The sequence below is a fragment of the Pituophis catenifer genome, unplaced genomic scaffold, assembly GCF_029215685.1.
Source record: "Pituophis catenifer annectens isolate HBS135680 unplaced genomic scaffold, rPitCat1.0.hap2 SCAF_2, whole genome shotgun sequence".
Classification (NCBI taxonomy): Eukaryota; Metazoa; Chordata; class Lepidosauria; order Squamata; family Colubridae; genus Pituophis; species Pituophis catenifer.
The window spans coordinates 190744704-190769169 of NW_027256882.1; the positions used below are offsets into that span (position 1 = coordinate 190744704).

At 36.9% G+C, this 24466-nt stretch overlaps 1 protein-coding gene across 1 annotated transcript in view; it reads right to left on the bottom strand.

The window, feature by feature from the left end:
- Positions 1-24466, bottom strand: part of ADGRL3 (adhesion G protein-coupled receptor L3) — a 425730-nt gene that overhangs the window by 129929 nt on the left and 271335 nt on the right. Inside the window, exons 17-18 of the mRNA XM_070938393.1 lie at positions 18080-18289; positions 10474-10694 (exon numbers count right to left, since the gene is read on the bottom strand). Coding sequence (XP_070794494.1) covers positions 10474-10694; positions 18080-18289 — 431 coding nt within the window. The remainder of the gene's footprint in view (positions 1-10473; positions 10695-18079; positions 18290-24466) is intronic.

Consider the following 24466-nt stretch of genomic DNA (forward strand, 5'->3'; position numbering starts at 1 on the left):
GGCCACCAGCCAACACTGTCTAGCCGACGGCACCCGGAGAAGGCCCTCCCTGTGAGAACGCACGGGGTGATGGGTAGAGAGCTGGCTGCAGATGGTCTGACAAGTATCCTGGGCCTAAGCCATGTAGGCTTTATAAGTCATCATCAGCACCTTGAATCTCACCCGGAGGGCAACCGGTAACCAATGCAAGTCGCGCAGGAGAGGTGTAACATGGGAGTATCGGGACCCTCCCATCACAACCTGCGCAGCCGCATTCTGCACCAGCTGAAGCCTCCGAGTGGTCCTCAAAGGCAGCCCCAGGTAGAGAGCATTACAGTAGTCAAGACGGGAGGTGACTAGCACATGAGTAACTGTGCATAGAGCATCTCAGTCCAAATGGGGTGCAACTGACGCACCAGACGAATCTGGGCATACGCCCCCCTTCTCACGGTTGTTATATGATCATCTAAACTCAACCGTGAATCCAGGAGGACACCCAAGTTGCGTGCCCTGTCTACGGGAGGTAAAACTTCACCCCCTATAGCCAACGATGGAAACTCTCCTTTGGATCAAGATGCCGGTACCCACAGCCACTCAGTCTTGGCAGGGTTGAGCTGAAGCCTGCTCCTCCCCATCCAGACCTGTACCGCTTCCAGGCACCGGGACATCACGTCGAGGGCATCACTGGGCTGGTTCGGGGTGGATATAAAAAGCTGGGTATCATCAGCATACTGATGGTACCTCACCCTGAAACCACGGATGATCTCCCCCAGCGGTTTCATATAAATGTTGAACAGAAGGGGCAAGAGAACCGACCCCTGAGGCACCCCACAAGTGAGGGGCCTCATGGTCAATCTCTGCCCCCCTGCCAACACCGCTTGCATCTGACCCGAGAGGTAAGAGGAGAACCACTGTAAAATGGTGCCTCCCACTCCCAACCCCTTGATGTGCCGCAGCAAGATACCATGGTCAATGGTATCAAAAGCCGCCAAAAGATCTAATTGGACCAGAACAGAGGAATAACCTCTGTCCTGAGCCCTCCAGAGATCATCCACCAGCATGACCAATGCCGTTTCCGTGCTGTATCCGGGCCTGAAACCTGACTGGTATGGATCGAGGTACTCCACTTTATCCAGGGCCATCAGGAGCTGATGTCCCACCACGCTCTCAACAACCTTCGCAAGAAAGCGAAGGTTGGAGACTGGACGGAAATTACTCAAAACAGCTGGATCCAAGGCAGGTTTCTTGAGGAGAGGCCTCACCACCGCCTCCTTCAAGGCAGCAGGAAAGCTTCCCTCTTCCAAGGAAGCAGTTATCACCGCCTGGATCCAGCCGCGTGTCCCCTCCCAAGCTGAATAAATCAGCCAGGAGTGGCACTGGTCCAATACACATGTGGTCGCACTCAACTTCCCCATGATCCTGTCCACTTCCTCTGGGGAAACAGGATCGAACTCTTCCCAAAGAACAAGACCCACTGCCTCCTCCCTGTCTGACTCTGTCCAGTCAGAGTCCAAACCGTCCCGAATCTGAGCGATCTTGTCCAGCAGATGCTGGCTAAACTCCTCGGCTCGCCCTCGCAAAGGGTCTTCCCTCACCCTCTGATTCAAGAGGGAGCAGGACACCCTAAACAGGGCAGCCAGGCGATTGTCTGCAGATGCAATGATGTCAGATAAATAGCGATGCTTCATCGTCGCCAACTCCACCAGGTAGGGCCGTGTGAATGACCTTAACTGTGATCGGTCAGATTCGGAACGACTGGCTCTCCAACAGCTCTCTAGGCCTCTCCTACATCGCTTCATCCCCGGAGCTCCTCGGTAAACCAAGGGGCTAGCTGGGATCGGTGTCATGTCAGAGGCTGCAAAGGAATGACCTGGTCGAGGACTCTGGCAGCAGCCTCATCCCAGGCATCCACCAGGGCCGCGACCGGGGCGTGAGAGAGAGAGAGAGAGGCATCATCCCAAACTCCATCTGGAACCTCTCTGGGTCCATCAGGCGCCTGGGGCGGAACCAGGTGGTCAGTCCTGCCTCCCAGCGAGGAAGGGTGGCGTACTGGAAGCCCAGCCGAAGGAGAAAGTGATCGGTCCATGACAGGGGATAAATAGCAGATAATCCCCCACCGAGTTCCACCTGCCACTGCTCCAAGACAAAAACAAGATCGGGCGTATAGCCCCCCTCATGTGTCGGGCCCTGAATAATCTGAGTCAGGTCCATGGCTGCCATAGAAGCCATGAACTCCTGAGCCACCCCCGACGCCCCACCCAGGGATGGCAGATTGAAGTACCCCAGCACAATAAGTCTGGGAAACTCCACCACCAGCCCCGATAGGGCGTCAAGTAGTCCAGGCAGGGCTGTTGCTACGCAGCTGGGAGACAGGTATGCAATCAACAAACCCAACTACCCATGCAGGCTCCACTTCATGAGGAGAGTCTCACACCCGTCTATTTTAGGAGCAGTGACCTCCTGCGGACTAGGGGTCTCCCAAATAACAATCACCACCCCCCTCCCCTACCCTGGGCCCTTGGCTGATGTAGCACCTGGAAACCTGGTGAGCAAAGTTATGTCAAAGGGACACCTCCCTCCAGGCCCAACCAGGTTTCTTTGATGCAAGCCAGGTCTGTGTTTTCCTCATCAATCAAATCCCGAATGAGGGGAGCTTTGTTGACCACAGACCTGGCATTAACATAGACCAACCTGAGCCCAGTGCCCCCCTCTCTCAAATCCCCAGTAGGTCGGATGGAACCAAGAGAGTCGGAGCACGTCACCACTTGAAGATAGCGAGGGTGAGCTCCCAGATTTCGATATGGCCCTCGGTTCATCCATCTGCTGCTATTCCCCATCGCAACCGGGATCAATGCTCCCACCCTCTCCCTCTGGGTGGCCGGCGATCCCAGCCCTGCTCCAACCCCACTGCCACCCATCCATGGCCTGGACTGCCATTGGTCCGGAGGTGCCCCCCCCCAGACACCTGCTGGGTATCATAACCCTCCCCCCTCCCCAACCCCCTTAAAAACTTAGCTAAAAAACTATACAAAACCCCTTTCTTAGGGCCCCTAAGGCCCATATGCCACCTCTCGGGATCCCAGGACCCGTCATGAAGGTAGATCTTCGCCAGGCCTGCAGGCCATTCCCAGGAATGGGGGGAATTCCTGAGAGCAACCAAATTCACGCTCACATATTTCAAAACCATGCCCGGTCATAGAGATGGGTACGCCCATGGAGAATGGGGCATGTTTAGTCTTGTCCAGCAGTTCTTCCCCCTTCTTTCCCAGAGTTGTTTTTTTCCATCTATATCAACTAGCTACTAGTTGTCCTGCTAGCAGTTAGCCATTTATTAGTCAATGGAATTGAGATAACTAGGAAGAATGACATTTTTAGGTGCAGAACAGAGTAATTCATGAGGGGTATTTGGTACAATAACAAAGAATGAATTATCTGAAGGGCTTTCTAAAAAAGTTATCTTTATAGATGGGATATGCTTAAAAAAAAGTAAAAAAACAACAACTGAAACATTCTGCACACCTGTCTTTCATCAAGCCAAAACTAAATTTGCTATAAAATCTTTAAGAATTTCTATAATAATTAGGAATGCTATAAAACATTTGAACTATAAAGATTTCTGTGATATTTCTGTCACAGAGGAAGAATAAATGAAATATATTAAATAGCAAGCCAACCTAGGGTAAATGTTTATAGAAAGCTGAGATTTCCTTCAAATCACAGCAAAAATAACAAAATGGCTTTAAAACAAAATCTCTTGCTAACATTCTTGACATAGAAAACCAGCATGTGATAAAAAAATAAATGTGTACAAATCAAAATCTTTAGCAATGATAAAAAAACAAACTAACTAAAACAAAACCTATGAGTGGCAACATTTTGCCAATCTTGTTAGAGAATACTATCTATGAAGCCTACTGTGTTGCATTAAGAGCAAGTAATAATTTTGCTCAATTTGAATAATTTTACCTAAATTTGCATTTTTAAAATAAATATGAAAAAAATGAGATTATAGCACTCAAACCAGGTTACTTAGTTCTTGTTTTGGTTTTAATGATTTTTATTGTTAATGAAATAAATAAATAAATAAATAAATAAATAAATAAATAAATAAGATGGAACAAAAAGAAACAACCACTAAGCATGAATAAAAAGTATTGTGGGAAAACTTTTTAGTAACATATTCTTCCCTTCACTTTCATTTGTATCCCAAATGACTAACCATAATTTAGGTACTTACACTTTACACTGAACATTATACTGAACATTAAAACATTCTGTTTAAGTATTTTCATCTGTTATTTTTAATTGATCTCATAATTTTTTTTAAGAAATCATATTCCAAATGTTTAAATTTGCCCTGAGGTGTAGTATGTGTTATTTAAGGGAACCATTCCTGCATAAATTTAGTTAAGCTCTTATTACAAATTGCCCTTATTGCATATTTTGGTCTCCCAATCTGATAATGTTGGCAGATTGTTCCTGTTTTTGTGCCAACTTTGTTCTTACAGCTGTCAACATATATCTTAGTAAACTGTGATACTTTTCATTTATGTTTTCTGGATTTATTCCTAATAAAAATACTTGTAGTTTTAGTTGAAATGTTACTTTTAGGATTTTCTGAATATTATGATTTCTTTCCAGCACTTTTGAAATTTCTTTTACACAATCACCACTTTCTTTAACCTTTATTATGGAGTTTTCAATGTTTGTCATTAAACAATCTGTCTAATTTATTATTGGCAGAATTATTTACCATCTGTAAAACACTGTATGCCATTTCCCCCTCAAATTATAGCTTTGCGTAAATTTTTATGGAATCTTCCATAACCCTTCTTGTTTTTCTTTTTTAAAAATAATTTTTATTGACAGTTTTACAAAGAACATCAAAACTAAAACAAACTAATAAAGAGTAAAAACAGTAATGAAAGAAAAGAAGAAAGAAAAAAAGCAAGCACGGGAAGGAGGAATAAGTAATAGAAAGAAGCTTCTGGTTTCTTTGCAGTATACTGTATATGTATGATTTCAAATTCATCTCTTACTCTGTAATTATAAAAGAAAGATCACACTTGTATTGTCCATTTCCTTCTAATCATCAAAACCACAATTAAGTGCAACTTTTCTGTTTTATGCAAAAAGTCTACAAAGGGTTTCCAGTTAGCCATAAATATAGATACCGGTACTTTTTTTTTTTTTTTAAATCAGAAGTTAATTTAGCCATCTCCCCAAGTTCCATCATCCTTACCAACCATTCCTCCATTGTGAACTCTCCCTGTTTTTCTTTTGTGAGCAGTTCTTTCAGGTTTTGCATTCATTGTATCATTTTTATTTGTTCTATGTCATATTTCAATAACAGTTTAAAATATATATACTAGTCGTTGATCTTATTTTTTTAAATAAATGTTTCAAATTCTGTCATCTTTCTCCTTTCTTGAGGTCACTTTTTATTCTCCTGGTAATTTGTAAACCATGGTAAATTCCTACCTTCATAGAACAATTCTTGCTTGTCTTTAAACTATTTTCTGCATGTACTGTAGATGCACCATAGTGGCACATGTGATCAAATATTTCTTACTGTAGTTGTCCTTGAAGTAAATAAAAATAACAGTAAAGATGCTGGACTTAATTTTGTTTTTAGAAATTTCCATTTTTTTAAAAATCAAACTTTAATTTTTTTTTTTACCCTCAACAAACCAGTTTCTTCTGCAATTAATATTCTACTATTTGGAGATTTTATCTATTCTGTTATCAATCATAAACAACTTGCACGAGTATGTAAAATTTAAAATTAGGAAATGCTAATCTATCTCTTTCTTCTGAATCTTGCAAAAGATTTGTTAATTATTATTACAGCTTCCTATTAACTGAATTTGGAATATGTGCCATTTGAAATAAAAAGTTCACATTAGGCAATATATTCATTTTTACTATAAGTCCTAGCCAAGAAAAAAATAAGATCTTTCATGTTCTAGATATCTTTTTTCTTTCCATAAATTCTTACAATTGTTCAGAAATACAGTATGTCTTTATTGCATCCTGCATATAAAATCCCCAAATTTCACTGTGTTTTTGTTGTTGTTTATTATCAGCCAGACTCTTTTATCCCAAAGTCTTCTTGTTCTGGTGTTAAATACCTTGTTATTATTTTTGTTTTCTTTTCATTGATTTAGTATCCAGAGAATTCAGTGATGTTCATCAGCTGTATTACAGTGCTCTGTGGGTTTATAATGGATAATACTATATCATCTGCAAAGCATTTCAATTTGTATTCCTCTCTGAATTTTAATCCCAGATATTTGTTTGTTGAATCCTTGGTGCTCTAATTGCTTGCTTGCAGATGTTTCAATACCCAACTGGGTTTGCTCCCTGTTTGTATACAGTAGTTTGCCCTGCCGGTGTTAGTGGGGGTGTAGTTTTCGCCCTGGTAGTTTCTTGATTAGGGTTTGCTTTTCTGCTTGACTGTTTGCTTGATGTTAATCCCTGCTTATCTGGGTGTTGTCTGCTGGAGAGAATGTCTTCTGTTTTTCTTTCTTTCTTAGCTTTTCTATTGTCTCATTTCAATGATGTGTAAATAAAGTTTATTTAATTTTTAAAATTTATATAGCCAGTGGCCACCCATCTCACAAAACAAGTGACTATGTTAGATAGCTGATTTGTTTGATAGCGAAGCTTCCAGGAATTCCTTAGCATTTTGGGATTTAACTTGGCCTAGGATGCTTACAGTCTCCTAGTTGAGTGTTCCTATCCATGTGTTGTGAGATCAAGCAGTTTTCTTTGTGTCTTCTGGCTGGCTGTTAGTATTCATGGATGCGCTCTGCTAGTCTTCGGTCTCCTACCTAGTGGCTGTTACAATCCTTACAGTGTATGTTATAGATGATTCCCATTTTTTTCTTATTGGAGTACTGGGTCTTTTGATTTACTTAGGATGTTCTGGAGAGATTCAGTTGCTTTGTGTGTTATGATGATGCCTTGTGGTTGAAATAGTGTATTGGTTTGTCTCTGAGATATTTTTGATGTGTAGTGTTATCCTTTTCATAGCTTGTATTAGTTGTGCTGTAGTGGTTTGAATGGTCAGGCACTTCTTGATAAAGTTCTGTGGGTATCCGTTTTGCTGGAAAATGTTGTATAGGCACGTGTTTTCTTTTTTCTGGTGTTCTGGGTTACTGCATGCATTTATAGGTCTGAATAATATTCCTACACAGCTCCTCTTGTGGGAAGTTGGATTGCTACTTTGGTAATGGAGCACTTGGTTACTGTAGGTTTTTGATACATTTGTAATTGTAGCTGTCTCTACTGATTAGGATATCCAGGAAGAATAGTGTATTATTATTTTCTTCTTTCCTTATACATTTGAAGATGTTGACTGTTTCATGTGTCTTCTCTAGTTGTTCCTTTCTTTGTCTTTTTGAATCTTGTCTACTTAAATTTATAAACAATTCTAAATAATAAGGAAAAAAGTATAATTCTTGCTTAGTGCCTTTGCTTTTTAGGAAACTTGGGAAGAGTATTCCAATGGTTATGTTTGCTGTTTGCAAACCTTTTCCATCCAAGTCTTAAAATCTTCTCTTGCATTCATTTAACTTAAAACAGCTAATAAAAAAGAGCACTGCAACTTGTCAAAAGCATTTTTTTGCATCTAAAAATACTATTGTCATTTTCTTTTTTTACTATTGATGTGCTCTAACAATTTATTATAGAGCTGCTGCTGTCCATCATTTTTCTCTCAGGAATATAACTTGTTTGGTTCATATGTTATTATTTCTAAAATATAATTCTTCAAATGTTCAGCTACTATTGTGGAAAATAGCCTGTAATCAATATTCAGTAAAGATCTTAACTGTTAAACATGTGAGTTGTTTAACTCAACCATGTTTGCAGTGCTGAATTAAGATTCTTTGCTGACTTTTTGAGTAATATATGTTTTATCTTGAACCACAATATGGCTGATAGGCATAGGATGGTTATGTTTCTATTGAATTTAGAAGGTGTTTTTATTTGGTTCATTTATTTTCTTGTATGCAATTTTTAATTTAATATTGATGATCCTTGCTTAATGAACACTTTTTCAGCAACTGACTTACAATGGCACTGAATGCAGTCACTTAATCGCCATTTGTGACATTTGCCAGCTTCTGTCAAGCAAATGACATGTGACATCCTTGGTTAACAATGTGTGATGATTTGCTTAATGACAGCAACTGAACATGCCAGAATTTCCATCATTGTAAGACTATCTATAGGGTAAAAACAACCCCAAAATGTATTCTGAATTTTGAGTTCTTTTGAAAAATACAATTTTTCTCACAAGTATGATAAAAAAATCTTGAGGATAAAAAAAAAAGAACGTAGGAAAAACGAATTGTCTGTATTGGGTTTTTTTCCATTTATTTTCATTGCAAAACTTGCTCACTACTATCTGACAGGCCAAAAATGTGGCAGCAGCTCTAAATCATATTCAAGTAAAGTTTTTTCTTATGAAATACCCTAAAAACCATATTGGTTTCTGCCTAAATTGATAAATAATCTCTCATCTTTCAAAGTAATGACATATACTAATAATGATTTAAGAACCTTTGATGCTTAAAACAGGAATGATAGCAAGAAATTGGATAGATATTTTGTTTATCACTGAGCACTGTCATAAGTCATAAATATGTGTACACATAGAACCTGTGAAGGTCTATTTAATCTAGTTATTAATCCAAAATTTCATGCTGTGATCTTTCATCCATGTTCTCTTTGTGCTTGTGAAGCTTGCGAATGTGATGTGGTGAGAAGAATGTGTTAAAGAGGCTGAGAAGAAGTAAAGTATGAGAAGACAGTTTCTAAGAGCAACCAAAACATTGTAGATGCTGTGCATGACCACTAGTTTCTAGACATTCAATACTTTCTAAAAGTGAACTGGTTCCTAAACTCCCAAGTTCCTAAGACAAGCAAGACAAGCAATAAAAGTAACAGGGCCTGCATGAAACAAGGGCTCTACATGACTGAAGGTGGGATGTTCCATTGGGCAGACTCTTGATGGCTAAAGACCAAGAGTTTATAAAGCATTTTAGCAGAAGGGGGGGGGGACAACCTGTCCACATTATCTACCTTGTCTAGACCCTGAAATTTCCTCTTCTCCAGTTCAATAATGTTTCAATATATTCCATCTCTGCTAATATGATACCGAAATATGTCTATTTTTGATTTGAAAAAGTTACATAAATAGTGATTTAACTAAATTCTCAAATTTCTTATATAGAGTTTACACATGTTAAAATCAGAGCCATGCCACAGTTTTCTAGCTCACAAAGTCCCTATATCAGCCTAGTTTTGCTTGATTTACCACCACAGGAACAGACTAAATACCTCAGAGTACAAATGAGGTTCATGTGACTGGTTCTCAACAAAACCCACAACCCCATTTCACAGACAAAATTGGTGAGGTACAAATAAACACTTGAAAGGACACCAGAGGGGGTCAGATGTAAATCTGGATGAGCCAGAAATATTGCAATTCTCAAGTTTAAGCAAGGGACCCAGAAATATCTATGACCCAAGGTATCAGTCAAGAGTGTAACCAGTCTTCTGCTCCTTTGTAAAGAAAGGCCTTTTGAGGTTTTTCTGTGTACTTAAGATAAATGATGAACAGTCTACTGACAAATAACATACAAAATGCCTGGCCAAAGAAGAGGTTTAAAAAAACAAAGATATTCTGTAATAGGAAAGGACTGCTTATCATCAGAAATATTTAAGAAATTCAGATTTTTGGTGTCCGTGTGATGAGCATATCCTGATGGTTTTATACGGTAATGTATCTAGAGATCTACCATATTTTAAAGATATCCTGCCAATACATGCAGATAAAACCATTCATTAATAAATTCATGCTGCCAAAGGCAGGCTGGAGACTAAGATTCAGTACTGTTGTGGCCATTCTAAAGAGGAGGCAAAATGAAGTCTAACCACCCCTTGAAGAGCAGTCCAATGTTAGTTCTGGAGACAACAGTTCTCAGTATATGGATGTGACACTTCTTCAGCACTCAATGTCATTTTATTGCTTTCAACACAGAGAATACAATTTCTGTCCCATTTAACACATTAGTGGGCATTGTGGAATATAATTCACAGCTGTCAAAATGTTCTAATAAATGTCTAATTATGAGTGATAAAATTTGTTATCAATTATTCACCATGTTTTGGAAATTGGCTCAAAGCTCTGTTGATTAAAAAAGTAAAACTAGTGTAGAGATTGAACTGCACTGCTCCCTTGGCACAATTTTTACTTAGTTTCATGTTTTGATATTTGTAGGTTCCATACTCTCTTAATCTTGGGCACATTTTGATTCTTCTAAAATGGAAAATGGTTTTTCCACACAGTCTATAAACTTACCTTTACTAAAATGCCTTTTGTGTCTATTTATTTATGGTTGTGTCTGTTCAGTGCATATTCCCTGCTACTAGTTTTTCAGATTCCCTTCCCAAACCACAAATGGGACACAAAATGAAACTCACACTTTTCCAGTGCCATAACTTTTGTAGTCTACTACTGCCGAAACAGCTACAATTACAGCAGGCATGCCATAGCCAACCAAATAGAAGTATTTTCTACGTGAATGTTCACTCTCGAAGACTTCCACCAACATTATGTAGAGCTGTACTCCTTCCAAAAACATCCAAGTGAAAGCAGAGAGGAAGAAGAAATGCAGGAGAGCGGCAAACACAGCACAGGCTATCTGGGAGAACAAAAAAGACAAAGTAGAACAGTAGTTATGTGTGTATGTTGATTAAGGGTGGGTGCAAATTATGCAGATAGATGAGCCTTCTGCTGTTTACATATTAAACTTGAAGTATAAACATATGAATGGATCTTGTGATTTACTTAGCCTTTATTTTCAGGATTCAACTATTTAATTATTGTTGTAAAGAAAAATGCCAACATACCATTATGATGTTTTACACATGTGTATTTGATACAGTATCAGACTAAACTACTTGGTTTGTTTAGATGCAAATGTCAACTCACATATTTACATGTGTTCAGTTGGATTTTGGAATGAGTAATCTTTTTAAAATTATAATGCACACTGGAAAACCATGCATTCTGCTTTCAACAATTTCTAAAGTAGAAAAAGGTTGCTGAACAACCACCACACAACTTTTCAATTTTTTTTCCAGAAAATCAGTACCTTGGTTGATATACCTGTCTCCAAGCATATGGATATGCATTGCAATTTCTAAGGGTCTTAATATACAGAGAATGAACAAGTTTGCAAATAAAGAATGGCGAGAAATCCTATAAATGCAGTAAAGCAGGCTTTGCTATATATTAAAAGTTAACTATTTGTGAGAAAAGAAGTAGACAAGCTTCTCCTATATTCTCACCTTTGAATTAAAGACCTCAAGACACATATTTGAAAGAGTTTGGGGAGACGGTATACATTATCTGCTTTATTACTACCACCATTTGACTCAAAGATGCCTCATATAAAATTTAGTTTCCTGGGAAACCTCCACCTTCTTTTTTGGTGTGTTCAAGTAAGTGTCGACACCTGATGATTGTCTAGACAAGTCCCTGAAAGTTTGTTGTAAGATTTCAGAAGTGGTTTGTCCTTGCCTGCTCCCTAGGGCTGAGCCTGGGCCAAGGTTCCCCCAGCTGGCTTCGTGCCTAAGGGGGGATTGAAATTCATAGTCTCATGATTTCTAGCCTGATGCCTTAATCTCCACACCAAACTCTCTCTCTCTCTCAGGGGAAATAGGGACCAGATTATGCTACATCGTAATAAAAACAAGTTTTGTTTTCAAACAGTACTTTACTAATAATAAATCCTTCCAAATGTTGCCAAGAAAACTGCAGGGGCTTGTGTCTAGGCACAGTTGCCAGGAGTCAACACTGATATGAAGACACACACACAAAATACTAAATGAAGTAAGGAAGTTCTTCAGAATATGAAACAGAGGAACTATGCACTTTAGCTGACGTATTGCCAGAAAATGACTAGAAACAGCCATTTTGGACATTATGCATTCTTAAGATAGAAATTGATAAAAATATTGAAAGTCTAAGCAAGATAATAGTTGAGACACAAGGCTAAAGACTTAAAACAAAAACTGTAATGGTTAAATATAATGATATGTTATTATCCAATTTAAGGATGATACCATGGTAGTAGAATTTCAGATAAAGAATTCTGGAATATAATCAGCAGTCTGATGTAGCTACAAAAAGGACAATTCATTTTTTTTAAAATCCTGAATCAACAATTGGTTTCCAAATCAAGATAAGTAACTGCTCCATTTTATTTTGCATTGGTACAGATATCTCCTTATGTCCAATTCTGAATACCATACAAACTGGAACAGGTTCAGAGAAGAGCAAAAAAAATGATCAGGTCCTACAGGGAGAGAATGAAAATTCTGGAAATGTTTAGCCTTGAGAAAATGAGGATGAGAAAGACTATAGTATTAGCTTTCAAATGCATGAAACAACATTACACAGGTTATCTATTGTCACCATGTGCAAGAAGACAGATTCCAAGTGAATGTTGGGGGGAAAAACACTTGGTGATGACAAAAAAAGATTGGTGAGAAAGGGGAATCAACTATCCAAAGAGGTTACGAGTCCAAAAGCTTGGAAGAATAAGTTCTGGTTCCGGTGACCTATTCAGATTGGATCCTCAAATAGGTCCCATGTTAGTGTTTGGCTTTCCAATACCACATCAGGTCAGGAACTTCTCTGGCTTCTCATACTATTATTAAATCCCAAATAAAGGGATCACAAGGAAGTTGTCCCAGAAGTCATGCTACTATCATCATTAATGAGGAATCCTGCCTTTGAGACATTTTGAGAAACTTCCCTGTCATTCAGTTTCTTGGCCCACAAATTTGGTGGGCACTTTTAAAAAGAAATTTGTATCTAATAATCTAGTAAAACTAGTAAAACTAGAACTAAATGTCTAGAATTGAGTTCAAAGTATCCCATTGACTTTTCTCACATCAGTAATTTTCCTATTTAAAATGGGAAGAGATATATATGCTGCATGTGCACTTAACAATTGTCTGAGTAATCTCTTCTGAATTGTAGCATTTGTCAAGTATAAGATAGGATATTTAATGATGAATAAGCAACTGTATATAAGAGTTTTTAATCACTGAACTATATTTCAATATTCCTCAACTGTGCTATAAGACAGCTGTTTTCTAAATGTCATGTATATGCAAATGCTTAATGAACTAGTGCATCTATTATATTATGTATCTGAGATACATTATAGTTACTAGCTTGATGTAATATTTAGCATCCTGATTTTCTTAAGTTTTGTAGCAGCTGGAAGAGACTTGTTACAAAGTCTTGGTTGCTTTTAGTAGCCTGGGCAAGTTCCTGACATTGACACTACTTTTATTTGGCTACATATCAGATAATAATCAAAAGTACCTAGACTTTATTGTACCTAGATACTGAAGGTTCATAATTCTGTTGCAGAATTCTTAGTGGGAATTGGCATAAATGGAACTGGAATGAACTCCATGATATATCTGGAAATGTGCCCCAAATTAGAAAAATGTCATCTTTTTCTCTCAACATGCAAATGAAAACAGTAGTAGGAAGTTGTGTTGGATATGGTTGCTGCTTTTGTAAAAATGTGTAAAAACAATAAAGGCAGAATACAAGCAAGCAAGCAAGCAAGTAAACATGAGGCTGAAAGGAGCCAGCTACTTCAAAATCATATAGTTGACCTAACAGGAATCTAAGCTCTCATACCTCTGTTCATGGAAAACTAAAGAAGCCAATTAAGTGTTTTAGAAAAAGATTCGAGGGGCTGGAATGGGGATAAAATCAAAAAGTCAAAAGTTTTGTTTATCTGCCTTTATAGGGAACATACTATTATGAAGAGCAGAGTTTCTTTAAAGATTATATAGATAGGACTACATGAGTGAGAGTTTTTCATGAACATTATTCTTCTGTACACTGTAATCTTTTGCAGTGCTTTAACTTTTTTGCAGTATTTATCATTATATTTATTGTTAACATAAAATAACTGAACTGAATGAATGAATGGGGGATCCACAATTATACATTCAATCTAGCAATATAATAGGAGCAGAATCTTGTTCTTAGAGGTGTTTTTCATCCTGAATAAATTGATATAAAGACTTTAGAGTCAGATCTTTAAAGTTTCAGGAGGCATATTTAATCCAAATAAGCTCTATTTAAAAGTAATTCTTTTCTATAACACATGCCTTGTTTGAAGGAGTACCATCTTGAGTAGGTTGAACCATCTGTTTTTATTATGAGATACAATATCTTCTTCTTTAGGTAAAAAAAAGGAAATACTTCTACATTTTCCTTTTTAGTTTGGGACTATGCATAGCACTTAAGTCCAGTGTATTATATCTACAGCATATGCAAGAGGTAATATAGGCCAAAATAAACTTAGTAAATAAAACAAATTGATAGTTTTCCAAGCTGGATGTTAAACCACAAATAATAGGGATCATATGGAGCTGGGGATAAGGAGCTCTAACAACACACTGTGTAATAGTTATACAATGGATGAAGGATATATTAAACTACATTGTATATTCCATCTATATAAATTTCAGGCTTCTATACTGATTTAAAAAAGAAATATTGCTCCCTTTTTGAAGCAGAGATAGACATGGCAATCTTTATGATGGAATCATAGAATTAAAGAGTTGGAAAGAACCTTCTAGGTCAGGGCTGTCAAACTCCCGGCCCACAGGCCAGATGGGTCACACACTGGCTACGCCCATGCCCGGTTTAGCAAAGGGGAAAAAAGTCATGATACATCATGTGATGATGCCATGATGACGCGAGTTTGACACCCCTGTTCTAGGTCATCTCATCTAATGTCCTACTTGTAACAGGAAATACAGCATTACAGTCCTGCCACCAAATGGCTACTTTTGCATGAAGAGCTCTAGTAAAGCAAAACTCATTTTTTCATGTCATTGGCTTAATGGTTCAACTTTGTTCCCTATTAAAGATTTGTCCAAACATTGAACTGAATCTTATTCTTCTGTAACCTAAAACTTAAAGATTTTAAGCCCTGTTCTCCTCCATCAGAAGAGGAGAGATTGAGAAGGAAAGAGCAGCACTCCAAACTGTTCTTGTCCTCCACAGGCTTCCTGCTTTGAGGAATTAAGACTCAAATTAGCAGCAGCTTCTCTACAGATTGAGAATGTTATGTCCTTAGATACAAAGGAACATAACCTGGAGCAGCAGTTCTGTGATCCGCAGTGAAGAATTGGAAAAAAAAAATCACTGATCTGTTTCTTTTAAATCTTGTGAATTCATTTAATTATGATAAATTGATATAAATACAGGTGTACATTTATTATTATTTTATTTATTGTTTAATATTGTTGAATTTATGTGAATAAATCAGGTTTTGGAACAATGCTCTGTTGTTGTTTATGCCCACTTGTTAAAGAATGATCCAAAACATATTATATAACTTAAAAAAATTCTCTAAATATAAATCACAAGAATAACCTTGTGGTATGGAGGCCTGTAAGTCTTATCAGCAGATAAATAGATCCTCTCTAACCTTTCATAGAGTATAATCGAATAGTTATGCGGATTTGTGATTCAGTCTGACAAGATTCCTGTCTACAGGTATAAAGAAACTGCTGTGAAGTAAATTTTTATGTTGTTCTTGGTTCCTTCCTCCTAACAATTATCCAACAATATTCTATACAATTATGCAATGAAAAAAGGTGGCTGCAGAATGCTTTTCAGAAAGTTCTGATATTGCTAAAGATGAAGCAAACAAAAATATTTCCAAATGCAAAAGAAGGTGAAATAAATCTTATATGATAAATTGAAGCAGCTGAAGAAAGCAAGCAAAAGACACCAGATGCAGGCGGAAACCTCCCCAGGTAAAAGCTGAAAACCAGAGAAGTTATATTGAAAAAAGCAATGCAAAGAAACTAAGGATAACAATTGAATGGAAAAGATATCTGAGAAAAATTACAGAAATCAAGAACCTTTATGTTAAGATGGGCACAATTAGAACAAAAAAGGTAAAGATCTTTTGAATAAAATAGACATAAAGAAGAAATCGTGAAATATATGGAAGTATACAAAATAGATCCAGAAATTGTTCAAATATGAAGATTTGACCACTACACTAAACCCAGATATTCAGAAGCCAAGTATTAAAAAGCAGAACAAAAACACTGTTAACAACAAAAGTGCAGAAATTGATGAAATATCAACAGAACCTTTTAAATATTTTGCTTGATAATGTAGTTGGGAGAGCTGTTTGGAGTTTAGAAAAGTGGAAAAAATCAGTACATATTCCAATACCAATAAAAAGGCAGCAGTAAAGAATGTTCAAACTATTAAATAAATAAATACATTTATCTTTTACAGTACCAAGATAGTCTTTAGTATTTTGCAATCCACACTGGAACAATACATAGATTGTGCAAGTTGATTCAGAAGAGGCTTCAGAATACTTGAATGCATATTATAATGCAGATAATGAAAAAAGCAAGAGAGTTCAAGAAGACTTCTTCTTCTTTTTTGCTCTATAGATTGTATTAAGGCTTCTGACTATACAGACACCCAAAAATTGTGGATAGTCCTTAAAAATGTAGGCATTTTTGGTCACTCATTTGCTTATTGAAAAATGTACATAAGGACCAGGAAGTAATAATTAGAACAGATTATAAAGCAACTGAATGAACAACCTAATGGTGACCTAATGGTGAAGACACTTACCACCCACTCAGAAGGTTGAGAGTTCATTCCTAGGTAGCAGCAGATGTTTCTCTGCTAAGCGCAAAGAAAAAATATCTGCTGCAAATGCCACATAGGCATCAGGAAGGACATTTGGCCAGTAAACACTCAGCTCCATCTAGTCTCCCCGACTCTCCCCCGAATTAAGGGACTACAGGGTCGTAAAAATTGAGTTTTTTTAAATGAAGCAACTGAATAATGCAGATTGGAAAAAGTTTGCCTATAGTATGCATTGTCACCTTATTTATTTAACTTAAATGCACCATATAACATAATAAATGTTGGACAGGAAGAAATATAAATTCAAATAAAAATTGCTGGGAAAAACCTCAAAAAGTTCAGAGATGCTAATGATATTATTTGGATGAAAACAGGGAAGAGTTGAGGAATTTCTTGTTGATTCTGCTGCTCAGTATTAAAATGAAAAAAAAATGTTCTGAAGAGGCAATTCCAACAACATTCAAATAGGTGAAAGAAAAATTTGCTGGTTGATTCTTCTGACTTAGAGCTTTAATTTAGATGCTCAAGTTGACCTACATGGCTCTCTCTTTTCCTATTCTTTCTCGAAAGCAACAATTGTATCAGATGCTAATCTCTTCCATTTCTAGTCACAAACCTTAACCAATGAATGGATCCTATCTTCCCGGACACAAAATGTTGATAACTATAGACATGAAAAGATACATCTGATATTTCAGAGGAGGACTATTAAATATAGTTAAATATTTTAGCCACATAATCCAAGGGTAGTGGTCATTGGGGAAGGCATTGATGCTTGGAAAAATCAAAGGCAATCATAGAAGAGGTTGACAGAAAATAAAGAGGTTAGATTATTTCATTAATGAAATAAGCATTGGCTTATTAAAAACTCAATTTTGATAGACAGTCCTGGCAAAAGAATACCCACTGGGTCATGAAGAGATGAATAAAATTAAATGACTGAACAAAATCAAAACTTTTAATATAAAACCAACCTAAGCTTTCTGTATTTATGAAAATGCCAGTCAGCCAGAAAATAGATCATATAGAAAAGGTATAGCTGAAAAAAACCCTTCAAATTGCTGAGGGCTACAGTAACTGTTATCTCCAATTCCGCCCCTCATGATGTTTAAAATCCAGTATGAAAATGAAATTTTATGAGCTTGAAAGCTTTCTCATGGTTTTGGAACATTTTATTTGAAAATGTATGTGAAAATGGCTGCCCCCTCAATTCAATTCCAATTAGAATTCTAATTACTAACTAATTCTAATTAGCTAGTTATAATTTTAATGGAAAATAGGCCAGTGGTGTAATATTACTAAACCAGAGATAAGGAAAAAGATAAAATTCAGCTTTTCTCACTGATTACTTACTGGTTGATCTGCCCTATTGATTCCAATAAGGAAGAGAAGTTCTGCCACAAACAAGCTGATGCACAAGTTCTTATGGATAGTGTTTCTGTCACTTTGGAGTCCGCGGAAGAAGCAGAAAGTAAAAATGCAGATCAGGAGGCAGACAAGGGACAGAAGAATGCCGACCCAAGTGATGACATCCAGGATCAGATCATGGACTGCATCTCCATGCTGCAAATAATTAAAAAAAATATTCATCAATTATATATTGACTCTCAAAATCTAAGAAAGCTCAGTCTAATTGAGACACTTTGACAGACTCCATCTTTCTTTCACAAATGTATAGTGTGCATATTAACATAATTGCAGATTATGTTAATTGTTTGCCCGCGTTTCCACCTCATTTGTTTTGTTTAAAAATTAGTATCCTGAAGAGCATCATCTGAGTTTTGAATTCAGCTATACAAAGACAATGAACATAAATTTTTATTTTATTTTTATTTTATTTTTTTATTGTTCAAATTTATATACCGCCCTTCTCCCGAAGGACTCAGGGTGGTGAACAGCCAAAGATAAAAATACAGAGAATACAAAATTTAAAAATAGTTTAAAACAAATTAAATAGTATTGGCCCACGACAATTAAAACACCCCCAATTTAAAATCAAATTAAGAATTAAATTACTCAATTAAAAGAGTTAGGTCAGCCTGGCTTGTTGGAATAGAAAGGTCTTGAGGGCGCGGCAGAAGGTGCGTAGATCTGCGTAATGTGCGTAAATGACACATATTATAGATTAATAGCATTAATTTAGTAATATAGATCAATCTGAGCTGCAGCTTGAGACTTAAAGCGAGGTTCTTTGCTTTGGCAAATTTTTAAATAAAAAAAGCTGCTTCAAAAACAAAGCAACCATGTTGCTTCACATCAGACTGGTTTGAACTCTCCTTAGACTTCACCTACATTGCTTGCACTATGGGAGAAAACAAAAGGAAGCCTTTTTTGGAAAGTAGTGCAGGAGAAGTCTGAGAGGAATTTTTGCTGAAAGTTTCTGAGGGTGCAACACCTTCGGTATGTTCTGAAGGTCTGCTAGATGGACAACTTTGGTCTGTGAGATCCTGAAGTTATCTGGCCTGGAATACTTTCAGCCAGGGCTGCAGGGGAATGCTGAGAGGGTCATTCTCCCACTGAATCTGGTCTGAAGTACCTAACATTATCTGAGTTATTTCAAAGAAGTAAAGCAGGTTACATCTTCATTTTAGTAAAGAAAACTGCATCATCTCCAAGGCAAGAATTGTTTAAATGAAACGAATCTAAATCACTTTGCACAGGCCAATTATAGATCAATATGATATTGGCCCTTAATTAGTTTTGCTTCATGGATCTCTATGAGGTTTCTGATTATTCACTGATTATTTTAATAAATCATATTTTTTAATTCTCTGCCTGCAATATTGATGGATCCCGCTGAGATTCTGCCTGAATTGGGGTAGGTTATAAATATAGTTAAATAAATGAATAAATGAAATAAAATATTTAGAGAGAATAATGATTGCATTTTTCATCCTTTCATATTGGCAATGTTTTAAAAGTATGGTGGTTCATTTCAAGAAGACAAAAGCCATCAATAATAAACATCAAAATGAATTCCCACTTTTAAAACTATTATAGTATAGATTAAATACTATAATAGTATATATAGGAATGATTTAACTATTATAGTATTAGAATATTAAGAAGGCAAAACTAGAAATTCTCAAAATGTAAATTTTAACATAATTATCTGATATTTTGCATTTGATTTCCACCTGACTGTTTACATTATTTTCCTCTGTAGTTACGTGTACTGCAAATCAAGGTTATGCATCTAATGAAGTTTCCAAGGATGGAAGGAAAACTTATTCACCTTTCTCTTTGCTTTAAAAAACTATTTATCTCAAAAGAATCTATACTTCAGGTTTCCTGTAATAGAAATACATTACATGTTGAAATAGAAATCTGTATCTTGATAGTCTAACTTTATATATTAGTAAGACAATACAGCAGCCATACGTAGATTGAGTAAGCTTCCCCTCAGCATGAAATCCCTCCACAAGTTTGAATTGAAACAGATGTTGAATGAGTTCAATTAAATTAACTACAATGTTTTCCTTCTCTAGTATTCAAAGCAGCCACTTGCCTATCTGCAGGCATAGATACATTTTCATTCCAGCCATAATTTGGTGTTCATGTCTTTGAAATATCATTAGAACTTGATTCAGCTTAATAAAATGTGTTTTTCTTCTTAATACGCATAACTTGCTCACATTCCATAGTATATAATAGGACTGCATGAGGAATTTGTTTAGAAGGGCCCTTCCCAGAGATGCTGGCACAATTATTTTATTGTTCATCTTAGATAGAGCAGTTGATTTAATTGTCAGCTCAATGGCAAGCCAGAGTGAATAATATCTTTGTTTGGTTTTTGTTTTTTTGTCTTTAGTTCATATACCTTCTGGATTTAACAGAGAAGCCTTGTTTTGTATTCCAACTGAATCTGTCTCTATCAATTAACTGGCTGCATCAACATTTTGAGGGATTCAGCAGTGGTAGAGACCAAAGATAGTTAACACTTTAGCTCCTTCAATTTAGAGATAATCACTATTTATTCTTTCTGCAGGAGAGCTTTATAGAAATTAATTCATCTTTCTTTCTCTGTCTCATTTGTCATCTGTTTCTTCGTGTAATGAAAGTTTGATTATTAAAATTGCCCTTGAAGAGGTTGGGAAATATAGGAGTAGCACTTTTTAATCATGGTAATACATCTGTAATACAATCAATCCAGTAGCACCTAAACTATCAGTGCCATCTCACTGGCACAAGGGGGCAGATACAATCTGAGTATAGCATACATCAAAGGCAGGCAGAGGGGTAGGAAGCAATGGAAGCACATGAAAACATGCATGTGCTACTCTGACTTGTGAGACTGATAAGTAATCTTGTGGCAAAATCTCTCCTCATAGTCATCAGCCTTAGATTTGTTAGACATCCTACCCATGTACGAGGTCAACATCCATATATGTGTAGATCAAGCACTTCCTTAGTCTTAGGAAATCCTGATAGCATCACTGATTCTAGGACATAACCATAAGGGATCTTTTGCCCCAAATAGACAATTATTCTACAAGCCGAACAGCAAACCTATGGGATAAGAGTCACCATCAGAGGGTTTATATCCTTTCCTAATATTTCAACTAGCATGTACTTACACACTTAGATAATACAATTCTTGAAAGATGCCATTTCATCAGTATTGAATGAAATGGCACCTGTATTCCTTCTTGTTGTACACCAAGAACAAAGAATCTTGGACAATGCAAAGTTAATTTTAAAGAAAAAAAAAGAAATTTAAAAAAGAATATGACTTGAGGTAATTTAATATATAAACCATATAAAGTAGATTTATACCAAGGAGAATTTTGCAAATTATATAAACACAAAACATGAACCTCATTTCTGGCAGACAGCAAATTTATAATACTAATATACCTTTTCAGATAACCACTTTTGATTGAAAGCTGGATTTTAATACATAACTAGAAAATGGATGGAAATATCACAGTGATCAAGTATTATAGTGGAAATGATGTCCAGACGCCCACAAAGAGAATCAATGAACTCAAAACAGCAGAAATACTCCTCCAGCAGACAATTGCTTCACCACACACACAATATACTAGGTAATATCACAACTACCATTCATTCACTCCATTAGCATAAGCAGCAATTATCCTATTATAATTATTTTTACTAGTAAAACAGCTCTGTCAGTGTAATGTTATTGGTTCGATTTCAATTTATATGCCGCTCTTCTCCAGAGACTCAGGGCAGCTTACAATGCGTTAAGCAATAGCCTTCCTACTTTTGTATATACCTGCTTAGTAGGGCTTTCGGCCCTCCCTAAACGGTGTTCTTTTTAATACAAAGTCAGCTTATTGCCACCACAATCCGGGTCCTCATTTTACCTACCTCGGAAGGATGGAAGGCTGAGTCAACCTTGAGCCTGGTGAGATTTGAACTCGCAGTAATTGCAGACAGCTGGCAGCTAAGTGCTACTTAACAGCACTTTAGTCCGCTGCACCACCAAGGCTCTTCTAAATGTTCTGCTTTGTAACTGAGGTATTGCTCAAGTATGGGTCATAAATGTAATAGTGTCTTCCATTGGCATAGGATGGCTTCCACCAAATCCTAAGGTGAAATCCTTCTGGTGAATTTTGAGTATACCTTGCCTTATTCCCTTGTACATTTTAAAGTCAATATTAAAGTCATTTAATTGAATACTAAGATTCAATATGTTAAACATATCTTCCAGGCAAACAATCTGTACAAAAATATCCAGAATCAGCATTAGACTGAAATGTAGTCTTTCCTATGGAATCCAAGTTTTAGCTGTTAATCATGTAACACAAAAAATCTGGTGGCACCTTTTATAAGCCATTTTATTGAAAGTCACAAACTTTTGGGAGCTACACCTCTGAGCCCATGAAAGCTTATGGTTTTCAGACTAATGCATTTTATTAGATTCCTTATGATTTTTTGTTACTATAGATTAACATGGTTCTTCTCCTACAAATTCTATTAATCATAAAAGAAAATGAAAATGAATGTTTTGAATAGCATAGTGATAGATCAAATGGGAGAGGAAATAAAAAAGGAAGAAACAAAGGAAGGAAAGAAGGAAACGGTTTTTTAAAAATGTAACTTATATCCCCCCCCTTTTTTTTCTTATTAGTCACATCACACATCAGGTCATGATATCACTCACCCAGTGTGTTGGAGTCCTCTAGATTCTCTTCAAACTTTAAACTCAATTCATTTCCTGACACCTTTCTTAAATTAACAATTATATCCCTGATATTGATTTCTACAATAGTTGCTCCAAATGAATTCATTCCAAATGGCTGTGGCTAAGAAGTAACTAAGAGAGGTTAAATGGGAGGGCTCTAGAAAAAAATCCCCTTAAACTGATACTATGTACTAGATTAATAGGAGAGGTTGAGAAAGGAGTAAGAATAAATGATCACAACGCAGATGGTTGGGCTTGATTACCAAATGTTTCATTCAATGTTATAACTCTATGAAATAAGCAAAACCTCTTACTGGAAGATGTAACTTGCAATGTTTATGGCAAGTTTACATTCCTAATTTGGTATATATTTAGAACAACTACAAATCTATAACATTGCTTCAAGGAAAGGTTTGTTCAATTGCCTATAATTAATTTAATCTGCCCTTAGTGTCATGCTCCTGACTCAAGAATCGTCTTCAGATAAGTAACACCAAGAAGAGACATTTCAAGAGCTGGTAGCAGTAGTTTCAGTAGTAGTTTCTCATACCAACAATGACATTATCTATGTCATAATTATCTATGCTTCAAATCCATCCACATAAATCTCTGAAGAACATATTAACATATTAACAGAGTTGGAAGGGACCTTGTAGGTCTTCTAGTCCAACACCCCCCCCCAGCAAAAGCAGGAGAACCTACACCATTTCTGACAAATGGCAGTCCAGTCCCTTCTTGAAATCTTTCAGTGATGAAGCTCCCACAATTTCTGAAGGCAAGCTGTTCCATAGATTGATTGCTCCCACTGCCAGAAAATTTCTCCTTATTTCTACGTTGAATCTGTCCTTGATCAGTTTCCATCCATTATTCCTTGTCTGGCCTTCAGGTGTTTTGGAAAATAGTTTGACTCCCTCCTCTCTGTGCAGCCCCTCAAATATTGGAACACTGCTATCATGTCTCTCCTGGTTCTTTTCTTCATTAGACTAGCTATGCTGAGTACTTGCAACCGTTTACTGTATGTTTTAGTCTCCAGTCCCCCAATCATCTTGGTTGCTCTTCTCTGCACTTTTTCTAGAGTCTCAACATCTTTTTATAGTGTGGTGACCACAGCTGGATGCAGTATTCTAGGTATGGTCTTACTAAGGCTTTATAGGGTGGTATTAGTACCTCACTTGATCTTGATTGTATCCCTCTGTTAATGCAATTTAGTATTGCATTGGCTTTTTTGGCTGCCACTGCATACTGTCAACTCCTTTAGGACTCTGGGATGTAATCAGTGGTGTGATTCAAGTAATTTAACAACCGGTTCTCTGTCCTAATGATTTCTTCCAACAACCACTTTGCCAAACTGCTCAGAAAGTTAACAACCGGTTCTCCCGAAGTGGTGCGAACTGGCTGAATCTCACCACTGGATGTAATACATCAGGTCCTGGTGATTTGTATTCATCAAGATCAGACAGGTGTTCTCTTACCAGTTTTTGGCTTATTTTAACTTTTATTTCTAGTCTGTCTTTTACAGTTGTGTTTTTGATAGGTTGGGCTATAGTTTATTTTTGTGTGAAGACCGATGGAAAGTATGAGTTAAG